Genomic DNA, 17,430 nt, shown 5'->3' on the forward strand with positions numbered 1-17,430 from the left:
CCTGCTAAGATATTGGTTGCTTTCCAGTTTAGCTTAGACCAAACCTTTCTGATCAGGTCATTTCTATTTTAAAATAGATTCCAATCTCCCAAAAATCTAAATCCTTCAACAACACAGTAGCTCTTCAGCTATCGATTTTTCTCCTTTAGCCTTTTGCTCCCTCTCGGTTCAGTTTGGCATTGGGAGTAAACCAGAAATTACTACTTTTAAGGTTTTATTTCTCATCTTCGAACTCACCTCTTGCATTCACTCTGTACTGCTTTAATCTTTCCCTAAAAATATCATTCCTACCAATATGTAGTATAACTTTTGACTGCTCAATCTCCCCTTTAACAATGTTCTTGAAATGTTTCGAGACGTTCTTAATCCTAGCACAGGGAAAGCAACAAACCATCCTAAATCTGTGGTCACTGCCACAGAATCTCCTGTTGATGCCCCTGAAAGAAGAGTACAATGTAGTAATAATTCTTCTAAATCTTCTCTAAAGCTGTCGAACATGAGAATCATCCCAAATATCCAACAATTGAATGCTCTGCCATTTTCCTCAGAGCGACAATCCCTTTCAGCAGTTCTAAAATTTGATAATAATTTTGATAGAGGAATAGCCACCGGAGAGGTTGCAGAGAAGGGTTAAATGGATGTTGCCCGATATGGAAGGTGTTAGCTGTGAAGAGAGGTTGAGTAAGTTAGGTTTGTTTTCAGTAGAAGAAAGGAGATTGAAGGGGTCCTGATTGAGGTTTACAAAATCATGAAGGATATCGACAGGATAGATGGAGATAATCTTTTACCCAGGGTGAAGGATTCAATGACGAGAGGTCACGCTTTCAAGGTGAGAGTTGAAAAGTTTAAGGGGGATACACATGGCAATTGCTTCATTGGGTGGTGGATGGTGGGTGTCTGGAACACGTTGCCAGCAGAGGTGGCAGAGGCAGGCACAGTAGATTATTTTATGATGCGTGGGGAGCAGAGTGATGCAGATACTTAGGAATTGGGCAACAAGTTTAGACAGTACATTTGGATTGGCTCAGGTTTGGAGGGCCGAAGGGCCTGTTCCTGAGCTGTAAATTTTCTTTGTTCTTTGATATTTCGAAATATTGGTCTTTGGATCATAGTTGGGAAAATGTATCTGTGTTTGAGCACTTTGGCGAGTTGAATGGGAAAGCAGTGTATTATTTCAATGAACAGACTGCGAAACTGAAGCACGAGGAACGGAGAACCTGGATCACAAAACAAACCTCTGCATCAACATCACCCTTTTCTGGAGGGATTATAAATCTTGAAATACGTTAAAACGAAACACATTTAGAAATAGGAAAGTTTACAGTTTAATGATGAGACCACTTTCAGACTTTTAGAATTGTTATGATTCCTTCCCTCAGCATGGTCATTTAACTGGCTCTGCCTGTTTATACGATAAACCTTTACTTTCTGCTCAGTTTCTGATCTGCTGCTTTGCTTCCCAGCCTCCTGTATCATTAGCTTAAATCTGCACGAACATACCTTCCTTTCAGGATGTTGGCACCCCTCCAGTTAAAGTGCACACATTTCTTTTTGTACAATTCCCACGTGCACTGGACGTGATTCGAATCATTCAGAAATCACCTGAAGCCCTCCCTCCTACACCATCCTTGCAGCCACGTGTTCAACTGCACTCTCTCCCTATTCCTTGCCTCACTGTCACGTGGCACCGGCAACAACCCAGAGATGACGACTCTGTCTGTCCTAGCTTTTAGCTTCCAGCCTAACTCCCTGAGCTCTTGAATGACCTCCCCACCCCTCTTCCTACCTATGTCGTTGCCAAATCAGTTAGCCAATTAATGAATTCAGAGTCAGAGGTTCCATATTAATACAGCCAGGGGAGTGGGCCATTGTCAGTCCTGCAGGGGATTAATGTTAAATCAGTTGGGGAACTGCACAAATATTAGTCAAGAGTCTGATCAGTCTTCAGTTGGTGCTGTCTTTCCAAGTCAGAGGGTTAGGCCACAGTCTGTCCTGAGTATCTTTTCATTCCAAATCAATACAGGTTATTATGGGCCACTAAAGAGGTGGAGAATTTAGGAAAGTCAACTGTAGGTTTAGAGGCAGCATGCTTGGATATAGACAGGACAATAATTATGGACTTAATATTTAACGGTAGGAGACAACAGAGCAGGGGTCGCTGATGGTCATTACCACTCTCCACCCACACAGAGGCCTCCATGTAACAATATATAGAGAATATTGTCATTTGTATTTGCTGCAACTGCTATTTGACCACACTATTGAGAAGCTGCCTTCTATCTAATATTCCCCACATAGGCCATTGGAACCATCAATGATGGATCCAAGCACAGTATCTGTTCTCATTTCTGTGGTCACTGAACACAGAGAGGCCATTGAGATTAATGAGGAAATATGGAAACTCAGAACCAGCAGCAACCTCTAGCCTCATAAAATGACCAGTAAGATGTCTCCTCATGATGTGAAAAAAGTGCCGAAGGCTCACTGTCTTTCATCTTTGATAGAATGTTCTCCAGATGAATGAGACGTGGGGGTGCTAACAAATATGTCATCTATTGTCATCTATTGGAGCATTTCTGGCATTTTCGTCTGCACACGCGTGGTGGTAAGCATGTCATATCATGAGTTCCAGTGTATATACTATGCAATACTTGCTCTCAATAGTCCTAGTGGAAGCCATATGATGCTTCAATGTGAAGTTTCCATGCTTGCACAGTTCTAGGGGTTCAGTGCAGTACTGTACACACAGAGGGCACAAAATAATCCTTCCATGCTGTGCTCTGGACAGCTGGAGCATGAAATGGGGGCAGGTTCTTGATGATGAGGATCTGAGAATCAGATTATCATTGAGTAAAAGAGTTGTGACATTTAACAGAAAGAATGTCACCTTCATCAACTCACATCACTGAAGCGCTGGACACAGTAACTCACTTGGGACTTCTTTGGCAACTACTTTCAATAAAACTGAGTTGGGTGAAGACATCATTCATTTACTGTAAATGTGTTGATGCTGGATAGGTAAGTATCCCTGTTTAATCCCAAATGCAAATGCTCAGTCTTTGTTTTCCCTGTTATTTAATTAAAGTCAACATTTCAAATTGATGGAAGCCTTCTGATTTTCCCTCATTTAATAATGACAAAAATTAGTTCTAATATAGGCACGATAGAAAGAATAGCTATCTTCCAGACAGGGTAATAACATTGTGTGAAACTAAGGATGGCTAGCTTCACTAGCTTCAATCTTGTAGCTGCAGCCAAAATAAGTCAACCATAAAGAAGGTGGAGGTCTGTGACCAGTGGAGTGCCACAAGGGTCAGTGCTGGGCCCTCTACTTTTTGTCATTTATATAAAGAATTTGGATGTATGCATAAGAGGTACAGTTAGTAAGTTTGCAGATGACACCAAACTTGGAGGTGTAGCGGACAGCAAAGAAGGTTACCTCAGATTACAACAGAATTTTGATCAGATGGCCAGTGGGCTGAGAAGTGGCAGATGGAGTTTAATTCAGATAAATGCGAGGTGCTGCATTTTGGGAAAGCAAATCTTAGCAGGATTTATACACTTAATGGTAAGGTCCTAGGGAGTGTTACTGAACAAAGAGTTATTGCATTGCAGGTTCACAGCTCCTTGAAAGTAGAGTTGCAGGTAGATAGGATAGTGAAGAAGGCTTTTGGTATGCTTTCCTTTATTGGTCAGAGTATGGGAAGTCATGTTGCAGCTGTACAGGACACTGGTTAGGCCACTTTTGGAATATTGTATGCAATTCTGGTCTCCTTCCTATCGGAAGGATGGAGGCACCCTCCTTCTCACCATCTTTTTTACCACTTCTGGCCTAGTTCTAGGTCAGGATGGTGTATGGTTTTGAGGAGAATCTACAGGTAGTACTGCTCTATGCATCTGCTGTTCTTCTCCTTTGGAATGTGTTGTTGAAGGAGTCTTGGTGATTTGCGCATATATCTAGTAAATGCTGACATTGTGCATTGGTGATGAAGTGAGTGAATATTAAAACTAGTGAATGGGATGTCAATCAACCAGTCAACTTTGCCCTGAATTGTCATCCTATTGAGTGCTATTGCAACTACACTCATCAAGGCAAGTGGAGAGTATTTCATCTCACTCCTGGCTTTAACTTGTAGATAGTGGACATACATTTTGGGAAGTTAGGAGATGAATGTGCTCTTGTAGCCACATTTATATGGCTGTTCTGGTTCAAATTCTGGTCAATGGGGACTCTGAGAATTTTGATGGTGGGGAATTGTAGATGGTAGTGCTGTTGAATGTTGCAGATTAGTTATTGCCTGACACTTAAGTGGCAAATGTACATTTGCTCCATATATCAACTCCAGCTGAATGTTGTCCATGTTTTGTTGCACATGGAGGCTTCGGTATCAGAGCAGTCTTGAATAGTGCCAAATGTTGGTGAATTATCAGGAAACATCTCCATTCCTGACTTAAGATGGAAAGAAGGTCTTTGATGAAGCAATTGAAAATGGTTCAGCACAGGACACTACTCTGAAGGACTTGTGCAGTAATATCCTGGTATTGAGTTAACTGACATCCAACACCAGAACAATCTCCCTTTGTGCTAGGTATGACTTCAACCAGCGCACAATTTTCTCCCGACTTACACCAATTCCAGTTTTGCAAGGCCACGTGTATCAAATGCTGCCTTGACGTCAAGGGCAATTACTATCAGCTTACTTTGCAGTTCAGCTCTTCAGTCGATGTTTGGACCAAAATAGTAATGAGGTTAGAAGTTGATTAGCAAATTGAGTGTCTGCAAGCTAGTTAATGTAGAGCAAGTGCCACTAGAGTGCCCTGTCAACAACATCTTCCCATCACTTTACTGATGATCAAGAGAAATCTGATGGGATATTCATTGGCTGGGCTGGATTTGGACATGTCTGAGAAAATATTCACACATTGCCAGAAAGATTCAGGGGGATGGGTACCTATATTGTAGTTCCGGTGTCTAGGAGGTTGAGAGTAGTGAGGTCAGAAATGAGGGTTCAAGGTCGCAAGAGTTCACCAGCAAGCAGGAAGGTGGTCTGGAGTGTGTCTACTTCAACGCCAGGAGCATCCAAAATAAGGTGGGTGAACTTGCAGCATGGTTTGGTACCTTGGACTTCGACGTTGTGGCCATTTTGGAGACATGGATAGAGCAGGGACAAAAATGGTTGTTGGAAGTTCCGGGATATAGTTGTTTTAGTAAGAACAGAGAAGATGGTAAAGGATGTGGGGGGTGGTATTGTTAGTCACGGACAATAGTACAGTGTGACAGACAAGACGTTTGATGACCCGTCTACTGACGTAGTATGGGCTAAGGTTAGAAACAGTAAAGGAGAGGTCACCCTGTTGCGAATTGTCTATAGGCCTCCAAATAGTTCCAGAGATGGAACAAAAGAGGAATCATCCAAAGATGATTCTGGATAGGAGCAAGAGTAACAGGATAGTTGTTATGAGGGAATTAAACTTTCCAAATATTGACTGGAAATACAATAGCTCGAATACTTTAGATGGGTCAGTTTTTGTCCAACATATGCAGAAGGGTTTCCTGACACAGTATGTAGTCAGGCCAACAAGGGCGAGACCATATTGGATTAGGTACTGGGTAATGAAAATGACCAGGTGTTAGATTTGGAGGTAGGTGAGCACTTTGGTGATAGTGACCACAATTCAGTTATGTTTACTTTAGAGATGGGAAGGGATAGGTATGTACCACAGGGCAAGAGTTATCGCTGGCAGAAAGGACACGCAGTAGCTGTTCCTTGAATAAGCTCGACATTTCAATTGTGCCCATCCCCTGCAGTTTCCTTCCCCATCCTATGCATCCTAAATCTTGCCTAATCTTATGATACGATTAGGCAAGATTTAGGATGCATAGGATGGGGAAGGAAACTGCAGGGGATGGGCACAATTGAAATGTCGAGCTTATTCAAGGAACAGCTACTGCGTGTCCTTGATAGGTATGTACCCGTCAGGTAGGGAGGATGTGGTCGAGCAAAAGAGCCGTGGATTACTGAAGCTGTGGTTTGTCAAGAGGAAGAAGAAGGTTTATGTTAGGATGAGACGTGAATGCTCAGTTAGGACCCTTGAGAGTTACAAGTTAGCCAGGAAAGATCTAAAGAGAGAGCTAAGAAGAGCCAGGAGGGGACATGAGAAGTCAGTGGCAGATAGGATCAAGGAAAACTCTAACGCTCTCTATAAGTATATCAAGAATAAAAGGATAACTCTAGAAAGATTAGGGCCAATCAAGGATAGTAGTGGGAAGTTGTGCGTGGAGTCTGAGGAGATAGGGGAAGCGCTAAATGAATGTCTTTTTTTCAGTGAGAATACTGACGAAAAATAAAGTTGTCGAAGAGAATACTGAGATACAGGCTACTAGACTAGACAGGATTGATGTTCGCAAGAGGGTGTTAGCAATTCTGGAAAGTGTGGAAATAGATAAATCCCCTGTGCCAGATGGGAATTATCCTAGGATTCTCTGGAAAGCCAGGGAGGAGAATACAGAACCTTTAGTCTTTGTCGTCACTGTCTTCAGGAATAGTGCTAGAAGATTGGAGGATAGCAAATGTTGTCCCCTTGTTCAAGAAGGGGAGTAGAGACAACCCTGGTAATTATAGACCAGTGAGCCTTACTTGAGTTGTGGGTAAAGTGTTGGAAAAGGTTATAAGAGATAGAATTTATAATCATCTTGTGAGGAAAATGTTGATTTAGGGATAGTCAACACAGTTCTGTGATGGGTAGGTCGTGCCTCACAAACCTTATTGAGTTATTTTGAGAAGGTGACCAACAGTTAGATGAGGGTAAAGCGGTTGATGTGGTGTACAGGGATTTCAGTAAGGCATTTGATAAGGTTCTCCACAGTAGGCTATTGCACAAAATATGGAGGGTTGGGATTGAGGGTGATTTAGCAGTTTGGATCAGAAATTGGTAAGCTTAAAGAAGACAGAGGGTGGCAGTTGATGGGAAATATTCATCCTGGAGTTCAGTTACTAGCGGTGTACCACAAGGATCTGTTTTGGGGCCGCCTTTGTTTGTCATTTTATAAATGACCTAAATGAGGGCGTAGAAGGATGGGTGAGTAAATTTACGGATGACACTAAGGTCGGTGGAGTTGTGGATAGGGGTAAAGGATATTGCAGGTTACAAAGAGACATAAATAAGCTGCAGAGCTGGGCTGAGAGGTGGCAAATGGAGTTTAATGCGGAGAAGTGTGAGATGATTCACTTTGGAAGGAACAACAGGAGTAAAAAGTACTGAACTAATGCTAAGATTCTTGGTAATGTAGATGAGCAGAGAGATCTTGGTGTCCATGTACATAGATCCCTGAAAGTTGCCACTCAGGTTGATAGGGTTGTTAAAAAGGCATATGGTGTGTTAGCTTTTATTGGGAGAGGAATTGAGTTTTGGAGCCACAAGGTCCTGCTGCAACTGTACAAAACTCTGGTGCGGCCTCACTTTGATTATTGTGCACAGTTCTGGTCACCACATTATAGGAAGCTTTGGAAAGGGTGCAGAGGAGATTTACTAGGATGTTTCCTGGTATGGAGGGTAGGTCTTATGAGGAAAGGTTGAGGGACTTGAGGCTGTTTTTCATTAGAGAGAAGGTTGAGAGGTGACTTAGTTGAGACATATAAGGTAATCAGAGGGTTAGATAGCGTGGACAGTAAGAGCCTTTTTCCTCGAATGGTGATGGCTAGCACAAGGGGACATAGATTTAAATTGAGGGGTGATAGATTTGGACAGATGTCAGCAGTAGTTTCTTTACTCAGAATAGAAGGGGCGTGGGACACATTACCTGCAACAGTAGTAGACTTGCCAACTTTTAGGGCATTTAAATGGTCATTGGAAAAACATATGGATGGAAAAGGATTAGTATAGGATAGATAGGCTTCAGATTGGTTCCACAGGTCAGCAGAACTGTACTGCATTATAATGTTTTGTGTACTATGTAGATGTCACTTTGTTGCTGTAGTGGAGTTACTTGGCAGGGTTAGTGGTTAATTCTGGAACACAAGTCTTCGGTAATACGAATCATTTTGTAGTATTCACTGCTACCTTGATATTTCATTGTATGAATCAAAATGATTGAAGGCTGACATCTGTAATGTTGAGGACCTCAGGAGAAAGCTGAAGTGAATCTTCCAATGAGCATTCCTGGCTGAAAAGCTTCAGCCTTGCCTTTTACAATTATATGCAGGATTCTCCTATTACTGAGGATGGAAGATATTTGTGTTGTCGTTTAATTGCCCATCACAATTCATAGCTAGGTGTGGCAGAACTGGGATCTGATCTGTTGGTTGTGGCATCACTTAGCTCTGTCTAGTGCATCATGCTTCTTTACTTCGGTGATTTACTCCTGTGTTATAGCTTCACTAGGTTGATATCTCATTTTTAACTTGGCTTACTTGCATGGGATCAACTCAGAGTTGATCCCCTCACTTGATAATAATAGGAGAGTGAGTGTAAGCCAGGCCTAGGTTACAGATTATGCTTTAATATATTCAGGCGCTGGTAATAGGCCTTATGGATGAACAGTCTTGAGTTGCTAGATCTGTTTGCATTCTATTTCATTTATGTGGTAGTGCAATCCAACAAAATTGAAGGTATCCTCACTTTGAAGATGAGAATTTGTGTCCACTAGGACTATGCAGTGGTTACTCCTACCAATACTGTCATGGTCAGCTGCATCAGTGACAGATTGGTGAGGACAAGGCCTAGACAAATTTTCCTTGTTGTCCACTCACCACCTACTCACAGACCAAGTATCACTTTGACTCCTAAAGGACATATATCAGCTTACTAAGTATTGGTGCTACTGAACCACTGTTGGTCATGAACATTGAAGCCCATCAGTCATAGTACACGCTGTGCCCTTGCTGTAAGTGGTGTTCAACTGAGAGGAGTGCTGATTCATTAGATGAGGGAACAAGGATGGTGTCGATATTAATCAACAGGAGGTTTCCTTGCCTATATTTGATCTGTGTTGCCATTAAACTTCATGGGGTACACAGTCAATGTTAAGGACACGTAACAAAATCCCCTCCAATCTCAATACCACTATGTTATCAACTGACAGTGAAACAGAATATACGCAGGGATAGTGATATTTGCTATCTGGGATATTGTCTGTAAGGGATAATTTTATGTGAGTTTGACTATGTATGGCTGCTCACAGATGTCCCAGTTTTGGCACAAACCAAAAACCTAGTTGTTAAGAAAATTTGCAGGGTTGGTAAGAATAATAGGGTTGGAATGGTAGGGGATTTTAACTTTCCAAACATAGACTGGCACTGCCATAATATTAAGGGCTTGGATGGAGAGGATTTTCATATTGAATATGTGGATGTACCTACTAGAGAAGGAGCAAAACTTGAGGCAGGTGTCAGTAGGGGAGCATTTTGGGGCGTGATCATAATTCTATTAGTTTTAAAATAGTTATGGAAAAGGATGCAACTGATTAAAAAGTTAAAGTTCTAAATTACAGTAAGGCCAATTTTGACAGTGTTAGATGGGAACTTTCAAACATTGATCGGGAGGCTATTTGCAGGTAAAGGCATGATTGGAAAGTAGGAGGCCTTTTATAATGAGATACAAGAGCTACATGACAGCATGTTCTTTTTGTGCATAAGGCAAGCTAGTAGGTATAGGGAATGTTGGATGACCAGAAAAATTGAGGCTCTGGTCAAGAAAATGAAGGAGGCTTATATCAGGGGTAGATAGTTGGGATTGAGCGAATTCCTAGAGTATAGGGGATGTTATGTTGCAGCTGCACAGGACATTGGTTAGGCCACTTTTAGAATATTGAATTCAATTCTCATCTCCCTGTAATAGGAAAGATATTGTGAAACTTGAAAGGTTCAAAAAAGGTTTACAAGAATGTTGCCTGGGTTGGAGGTTTGAGGGGAGGTTGAATAAGCTGGGGCTATTTTCCTGGAGCATCTGAGACCAAGGGGTGGCCTTATAGAGGTTTATAAAATCATGAGGAGCATGGATAGGGTGAATAGCCAAGGTCATTTCCCAGGGTAGGGGAGTCCAAAACTAGAGGGCAGAGGTTTAAGGTGAGAGAGGAAAGATTCAAAAGGAACATTTTCATGCAGACGGTGGAACTTGGTGCCAGAGGTGGTGGAGGCTGGTACAACTACAACATTTAAAAGCCATCTGGATGGGTACGTGAATAGGAAGGGTTTAGAGGAATATAGACCAAATGCTAGGAAATGGGACTAGATTAGTTTAGGTATCTGATCAGTGCAGACTAGTCAGATTGAAGGGTCTATTTCCATGCCGTACAGGTCTGTGGTTCTATGATGGGGATCTGTTTACCATTGATGTTTCTGATGCCTAAGTCAATGCTGGATGATCTGTCCGATTTTCATTCATTCCTTTTTTTTAATCTAATTGCATAGCTTACTTGGCCATTTCAGAGGGCATTTCAAAGTTAACCACATTGCCGTGGGTATGTAGTCATGTGCGGATCAGGCCAGCAGGAATACCTCCTCGAAATGCCATTGGAGGTCCATGGAGTTTCCACAAACAAGAACGGTTTCTTGGCCACCCGGCATTTTAAAAATTCCAGAAGCTATGGTGATGGGTTTGAACCGATGTCAAATAGATTCACTGATGAGGAGAATCCAAAGTATTCAACTGGGCCTCTGGATTACTAGTCCAGTGAAATTAATGACTCATTAAAGACTGCTTCTTGAAATTAGACAGCCTGATCAAAACCAGTGCTATGGCTGCTTCATTCACTTTTCGAGGCATGATTTACAGCTACTACCCAAAAATGATTTTGCTTTCTTGAATCCATTAGAGAACTAGCTATTGATTTGTTAATGTTCATGTTGCACTACTGCCTAAGATATATGACAGGCCTATTTTCTCAATGTATTGTTAAGTTAATACTTGTTTACAGTTTGGTAGTACAGAACTTGAGCATTGCTGATAAAAGACAGTTTCTCGAAACTTTTCATCTTTCACTCATCAGGTCAATTACAAGAAACACCAATGCAAACAGAAATCAATCTTTTTCAATTGATTGAAAAGAGAATTGCAATTGGTTGACAAATAGATTCTAATTGGTAGAGGTGTTGGAGAATGCACCAAATAAATAATGACTGTCAGGTAATTGTCAAGCTTTGCTTAAATTTAAACCAGGCAAGTTAAGTGTGATTTGGCAAACAATTGATAAGCTCACTAAATTTATAATAAATATCTGAATCAAAGTCAACGTGTCCTTTTTCAGTTATACTTTATCCGCTGTATGATCTATGTTTCAGTCACATTTCTAACTTGTCCTTTTCTACCTTACCGTAATGGTTTAGTAACTATACTTAATTTTTTTTTCTTCACAGACTGCCTTGCATGGAACAATTGGTTCAAGTCTGTCCAAAACCCAAATCATTTGAGGCTATCTTAGTTTTCAAGTTTCTTTGGATTCTTGTATAGTGTCAAGTCACCAGTCTGTTGCTGGAACCATCTGGATATCAGGATGCAAGTAATTAGGATTATATTGGTGCTACTCCTTTGTAGAGCAGTAGAGTTCGTGAAAATTAAGAATGGCAGCCATGGAAACAGAATGAGGGACTGCGGCAAGAAATGTCTCAAAAAGCGCTCCACTCATATCAAAAGATTTGATCAATTCCTAAGCACCATATGCAGTGAAAGTTTGCATGAAAATGAAAAAATAATGGATTGTCAAGATAAGCAACTTATTACAATTCCTCCTAATTTGCCAAGGGATGCTGTTCATTTACAGTTAGCAGGAAATAGAATACATAGGTTAAAGGCCCTGATGTTTTCAACATTAAAGAATTTGAAGAGCCTCGACTTACAACGAAATGCTATAGCATATATTGAAGAAGGTGCATTTGAGGGACTGGATGAACTGACTACTTTATTATTGCAGCACAATCAATTACAGTTTATGTCAGAGGAGGTTTTTATGCCTATCCCCAAACTAAAATATCTGCGCATTTATGGCAACCCTTGGAATTGTAATTGTAAGCTGGACCAAATGATCAGGAAGTTGCAGATTCCTGGTCAACGAAATCTAGGTAATCTAGCCAAATGTGAAGCTCCGAAACATTTTGCTGGTCATAAGTTAAAGACAATCAATGTGAGCATGCTGTGCCAGGATGAGAATAATGATGAGCGTCCTTTACCGATTCAAAATACTGCTGACTCCACAAAATGCAACATCTACCTTTTCCCAAAGTCAAGAATAGATTGCCAAAATAAAGGTCAGTGTGACTTTCAAATTACAAGCAATTTTGCATTGAAATTTCATTTGTGATTTAATATGGTTTTAGAATACAATGAAAATTCTTTAGAAAATATACCATCATGGTATCTTCCAGATATTTGCATCTTTCTCTATGTTCTGTGCAATTTCCACTCACTTGGAGCTCATTTTGCCAATGATACCTACTTCCAGTTTCTTACTCAATTCCATTAAATTGTGGCATATTCAAGTGTCTTTCCCTGTCCTGGGGCAGCACAGTGGCTCCGTGGTTAGCACTGCTGACTCACAGCTCCAGAAACCTGAGTTTGATTCTATCTTTGGTTGTCTGTCCATGTGGAGTTTATATATTTTTCAAGTGCTCTAGATTCCTTCCACAGTCCAAAGATGTGCAGGTTCGATGGACTGGCCATGATAAATTACCCTTAGTGTCTGAGGGTATGCAGACTAGGTGGATTTGCCATGAGAAATGTGAGATTACAAGGATGGGGTGGATATGGGTGGGGTGCTGTTCAGAGGGTTGGTGTGGACTTGATGGGCTGAATGGTCTGCTTCTACACTGTAGGGATTCTATGATTCTATGTTTGCCAAATATTGTTAACATTCTCTCTCTTCAAGTGTTGTCACTCTCATTTTAATCTATCAGTGGGCGGAACGGTGGCACAGTGGTTAGCACTGCTGTCTCACAGCGCCACGACCTGGGTTCAATTCCCGCCTCAGGCAACTGTCTGTGTGGAGTTTGCACATTCTCCCCGTGTCTGCGTGGGTTTCCTCCGGGTGCTCCGGTTTCATCCCACAGTCCAAAAATGTGCAGGCTAGATGAATTGGCCATGCTAAATTGCCTGTAGTGTTAGGTGAAGGGGTAAATGTAGGGAAATGGGTCTGGGTGGATTGCTCTTCAGAGGGTCAGTGTGGACTTGTTGGACAGAAGGGCCTGTTTCCACACTGTAAGTAATCTAATCTAAAAGTAATCTAATACCTCAGATTACAACAGGATCTTGATCAGATGGGCCAATGGGCTGAGAAGTGGCAGATGGAGTTTAATTCAGATAAATGCAAGTGCTGTACATCTCTATGTCTCTATCATTACCCAGATAAAACCTCTACAGAGTACAATCATTTCAATAAATAGCTGAAAGAATAGGACAAAATTTCACATGTTTAAACTTTTACTGCATCAAATGACAAAAGGAACTAAACTATTTTCTTTTATAAGTAACTTCTGCATTAAACTATACAAATAAAAGATTCCTTGCAACATCACATACGATGCTCTCTACAAAGTTATCAGTTCCATAGAAAATGGAACTTTCCTCTCTTCTACATTCTCAGCTGAGTAACTTCTATTTTCAGAATTCTCTGTCATGGGAGTGAAATATTAATCTTGATCCATGCTCTCCAAAATTTCCATTCTTTTTTAAATTGCTAATGAGTCAGTCCTCAATCTAAGCATGGGCTCCCACCCACAGTCTGTTTGTTCATCAGCATTTTCTTTGCTTATAATGCAGGTCTCCCTATGTCTCTCAGTTGGCTGCAAACCACTCAAGACAAAACTGCAAATACTTGTCTATCTCTGATGTTTCTCTGTGTGTCTAAATATACATAACCTAATCTCAAAATGGCTTCCTTTGCTTTTTTTGTATTGCAATAGAAAATACATTAGCTTTGTATTGATGCATTTAAAGTAGAAATGTTAATCAGATATTTTTGATTCTGATTTCCTTTCATTCGATAAATAAAGGGATAATTGACAACACAGTGGTTTACAACTTAACACTTATAATACCTTTCTGGTACTTTGGGAGACTTAAGATCTACTTATTGTAACTGAGAAAACCTTCCAGCATAAATACATTCCATCTGCCTCTCTAGATAATAAATTGAAGCTTCCTTTGATCTTCAACAATTATACAATCTCTGGTCACTATTAACCAGCAAACATGATCCCTTCCATTACCAAAAATTTAAAGATGCAGTCATAAACTGTAACATGTTAATATACAAAGTTATAGTCCTAAAATATAATTAATTTATACACCGTGCAATGCAAACAACTCTTATCCTTAAAAACATTTCACCTCAACATTCTTGTAAACCACCTTACTGTCTCCAATCTCCTTTTTTTTCTCAAGTCCTTAAATATGTTGGTACCTCTCAAAATCTTATACATCTTTGCCAGCAGTCCATTTTTGAATCCCTACAATCAGGATTCTCTCAGTGCCACAGTATTGAAATAGTTCTTATCAATGTCAAAATGATATTCAATATAACTGACAGAGGTAAACTATACTTTCTCATTTTTTATTTAATCAGAGAACTTGTTCATTACTGGCTCAGGCAGCACATTTGGCCAGCATAATTTTGTTTGCTATTCGTTCAGGGGTTGTGGGCTTCCCTGGCTTGCAAGCAATTATTGTTCATCTCTAATTGTACTGGAGAAGGTGGCGGTGAGCTGCCACCTTGGATCGTAAGACATAGGAGTATAACTTGGCGCATCGAGTCTGCTCCATCATTCAATCATGGTTCATTTTTTCAGAATCATTCTCCTGCCTTCTCCCGCAACCCTTGATCCTTTTGCCAATTAAGAACCTAACTACCTGTCTTAATTAAACTCAATGAATTGGCTTTCACAGCACTCTGCAGCAATGAATTCCACAGATTAACTACCCTCTGGCTGAAGAAATTCCTCCTCCTCTCAGTTGTATAGGGTTATCCTTTCACTCTGAGGCTGTGTCTTTGGGTCCTAGTCTCTCCTACTAGTGGAAACATCTTCTCCACATTCACTCAACCAGGCCTCTCAGTATTCTGTAAGTTTCAATCAGATCCCCTCTCCTTCTAAATTTAATTGAGTACATATCCAGAATCCTAAGCTGCTCCTCATATGACAAGCACTTCATCCTTGGGATCATTCTTGTAAACCTCCTTTGGACCCCCTGCAGTGCCAACACATCCTTCCTTAGATATGGGGCCAGAAACAGACCACAATATCCACAGATATTGTCTGACCAGAGCCTTGTATAGACTCCATGGTACATCTCTGGTCTTGTATTTCAGCCCTCTGGAAATGAATGTTAACATTGCATTTGACTTCCGAACTGGCAACTGAACCTGCATGTTAACTTTAAGCAAGCCTAGAACTAGGATTTCCAAGTCCCTTTGTGCTTCAGATGTCCAAAGCCTTTCCCTGTTTAGAAAATAATACAAATCTCTATTCTTCCTACTGTTATGGACCAGGCCATACCCCCTCAACATTTCAAGAAAGTAGTCCAGATCCTAATTCTGCTAGTTTTTTTAGGCAGGTGTAAATGGATATTCCAGGAGAGATGCAGCTGGTCAAATCACTTAGTTTTAAACAAAACAGAATTTATATACAAGATTACTGAATGAAACAGAAACAAAAGAGAACAGAATACCGAACAGCTTAACCTGTCCGAAAATCCAAGAGACTATCCCTCCGTAATGATGCTGGTCCAAATACTTGCAAAAATTCCCATAAACACACCTTGGCACAAAGGGTAAAATCAAACACAGTGTCTTACAGGAGAGAAGTCAGAGAGCAACAATAAGACCATAAGACATAGGAGTAGAAGTAAGGCCATTCGGCCCATCGAGTCCACTCCGCCATTCAATCATGGCTGATGGGCACTTCAACTGCACTTACCCGCACTTGCCCTGAGGCCTTAATTCCTTGCAAGATCAAGAATTTATCAATATCTGCCTTGGAGACATTTAACATCCTGGCCTCCACTGCACTCTGTGTCAATGATTTCCACAGACCCACCACTCTCTGGCTGAAGAAATGTCTCCTCGTTTCCATTCTAAATTGACCCCCTCTAATTCTAAGGCTGTGCCCACTGGTCTTGGCTCCCCGCCTAACAGAAACAACTAACGGAGAGAGAATCAGTATGGACCTGCTTCTTTGGGTCAGCAGCTTCACAACACTAATGCTAAAAACCAAATCACACCAGTGAAAAGCTGAGCTGGGAGAACTGGCCACTCCCTTTTCATTGTACAAGTGTTATTTTTTCAAAAACCTGAAAGCCTTTACCTGAGGCAGTATCTGTTATCTATAAATAGATTGGCCCTAAAACCCACCCAAGCCCAGACGTTTCAGAAGCTGTGTCTTTTACAACCTTTGCGGGGGGGGGGGGGGGGGGGGGGGGGGGGGGCGCAAGGTCAGCATAACCTTGTTAACAGAGCAGCATCATCACACTACCAAAGAGCATAACCTCAAAATTTCCCACATTGTATTCTATATGCCATGTTTATGCCCACCTGCCTAACATCCTAATCCTTCTGCAGTCTCCCCACTTCCTCAACTCTACCTTTCCCTCCACCTATCTTTGTGTCAACTGCAACAATGTCTTCGGTTCCTTTGTCCAGATTATTAATGTATAACATGAATAATTGTGATCTCAATACAGAACCCTGCAGTCACTAGCTGCCATCCTGAAAAAAGACCCTTTTGCTTCTACTCTCTGATTTCTGCCAGTCAACCAATGCCTTCTCAATGCCCCTAACACCATGGGCTCTTACTGTATTAGCAGGCTCCTGTGTGGCACCTTATCAAAGGCATTTGTAAATTCAAATAGATCCTGTCCATTGGTTCTCTTTTGTCTAACTCATTCATTATCCTCAAAGAATTTTGCCTTTGCCCTATTTTACCATGCACTTCCGAGTACCCTCAATCTCATCCTTGATAATGGACTCTAAAATCTTATCAATGACTGAAGTCAAGGTAACCGCCACTTTCCCTTCTTAAAAAGGGGTGTTACATTAGCTGGTTGTTCCAGTGCTCTGGGACTCTCCCTGCCTCCAGTGATTCTGGTAAGATCACGATCAATATCCTCAGTTATCTCTTTGTGGATGCTGTCAAGCTTCTTGAGCATTTTTGGGGCTTCACTCACTCATCCAGGCAAGTGGGATGTATTCTATCACACTCCTGATTTGTGCCTTGTAGATGATGGACAGGCTTTCAGGAGTAAGGAGGTAAGTTACTCTTTGCAGAATGCCTAGCCTCTGACCTCCTCTTGTAGCCACTCCATCAAAGTTTTACTTGCACATCCACTAATATCATTTATTGTATCCGTTGCTCCCGATGCGGTCTCCTCTACATTGGGGAGACTGGGCGCCTTCTAGCAGAGCACTTTAGGGAACATCTCCGGGACACCCGCACCAATCAACCACAC

At 41.2% G+C, this 17,430-nt stretch overlaps 2 protein-coding genes across 2 annotated transcripts in view; one reads left to right on the top strand and one right to left on the bottom strand.

The window, feature by feature from the left end:
* Positions 1 to 17,430, bottom strand: part of fbxl13 (F-box and leucine-rich repeat protein 13) — a 314,516-nt gene that overhangs the window by 140,560 nt on the left and 156,526 nt on the right. The window lies entirely within an intron of this gene.
* Positions 1 to 17,430, top strand: part of lrrc17 (leucine rich repeat containing 17) — a 67,721-nt gene that overhangs the window by 16,378 nt on the left and 33,913 nt on the right. The window contains exon 2 of the mRNA XM_043713825.1: positions 11,355 to 12,242. Within this exon, the coding sequence (XP_043569760.1) occupies positions 11,492 to 12,242 (751 nt within the window). The 5' untranslated portion in view covers positions 11,355 to 11,491. The remainder of the gene's footprint in view (positions 1 to 11,354; positions 12,243 to 17,430) is intronic.

Source organism: Chiloscyllium plagiosum, chromosome 23 (genome assembly GCF_004010195.1).
Source record: "Chiloscyllium plagiosum isolate BGI_BamShark_2017 chromosome 23, ASM401019v2, whole genome shotgun sequence".
Taxonomy (NCBI): domain Eukaryota; kingdom Metazoa; phylum Chordata; class Chondrichthyes; order Orectolobiformes; family Hemiscylliidae; genus Chiloscyllium; species Chiloscyllium plagiosum.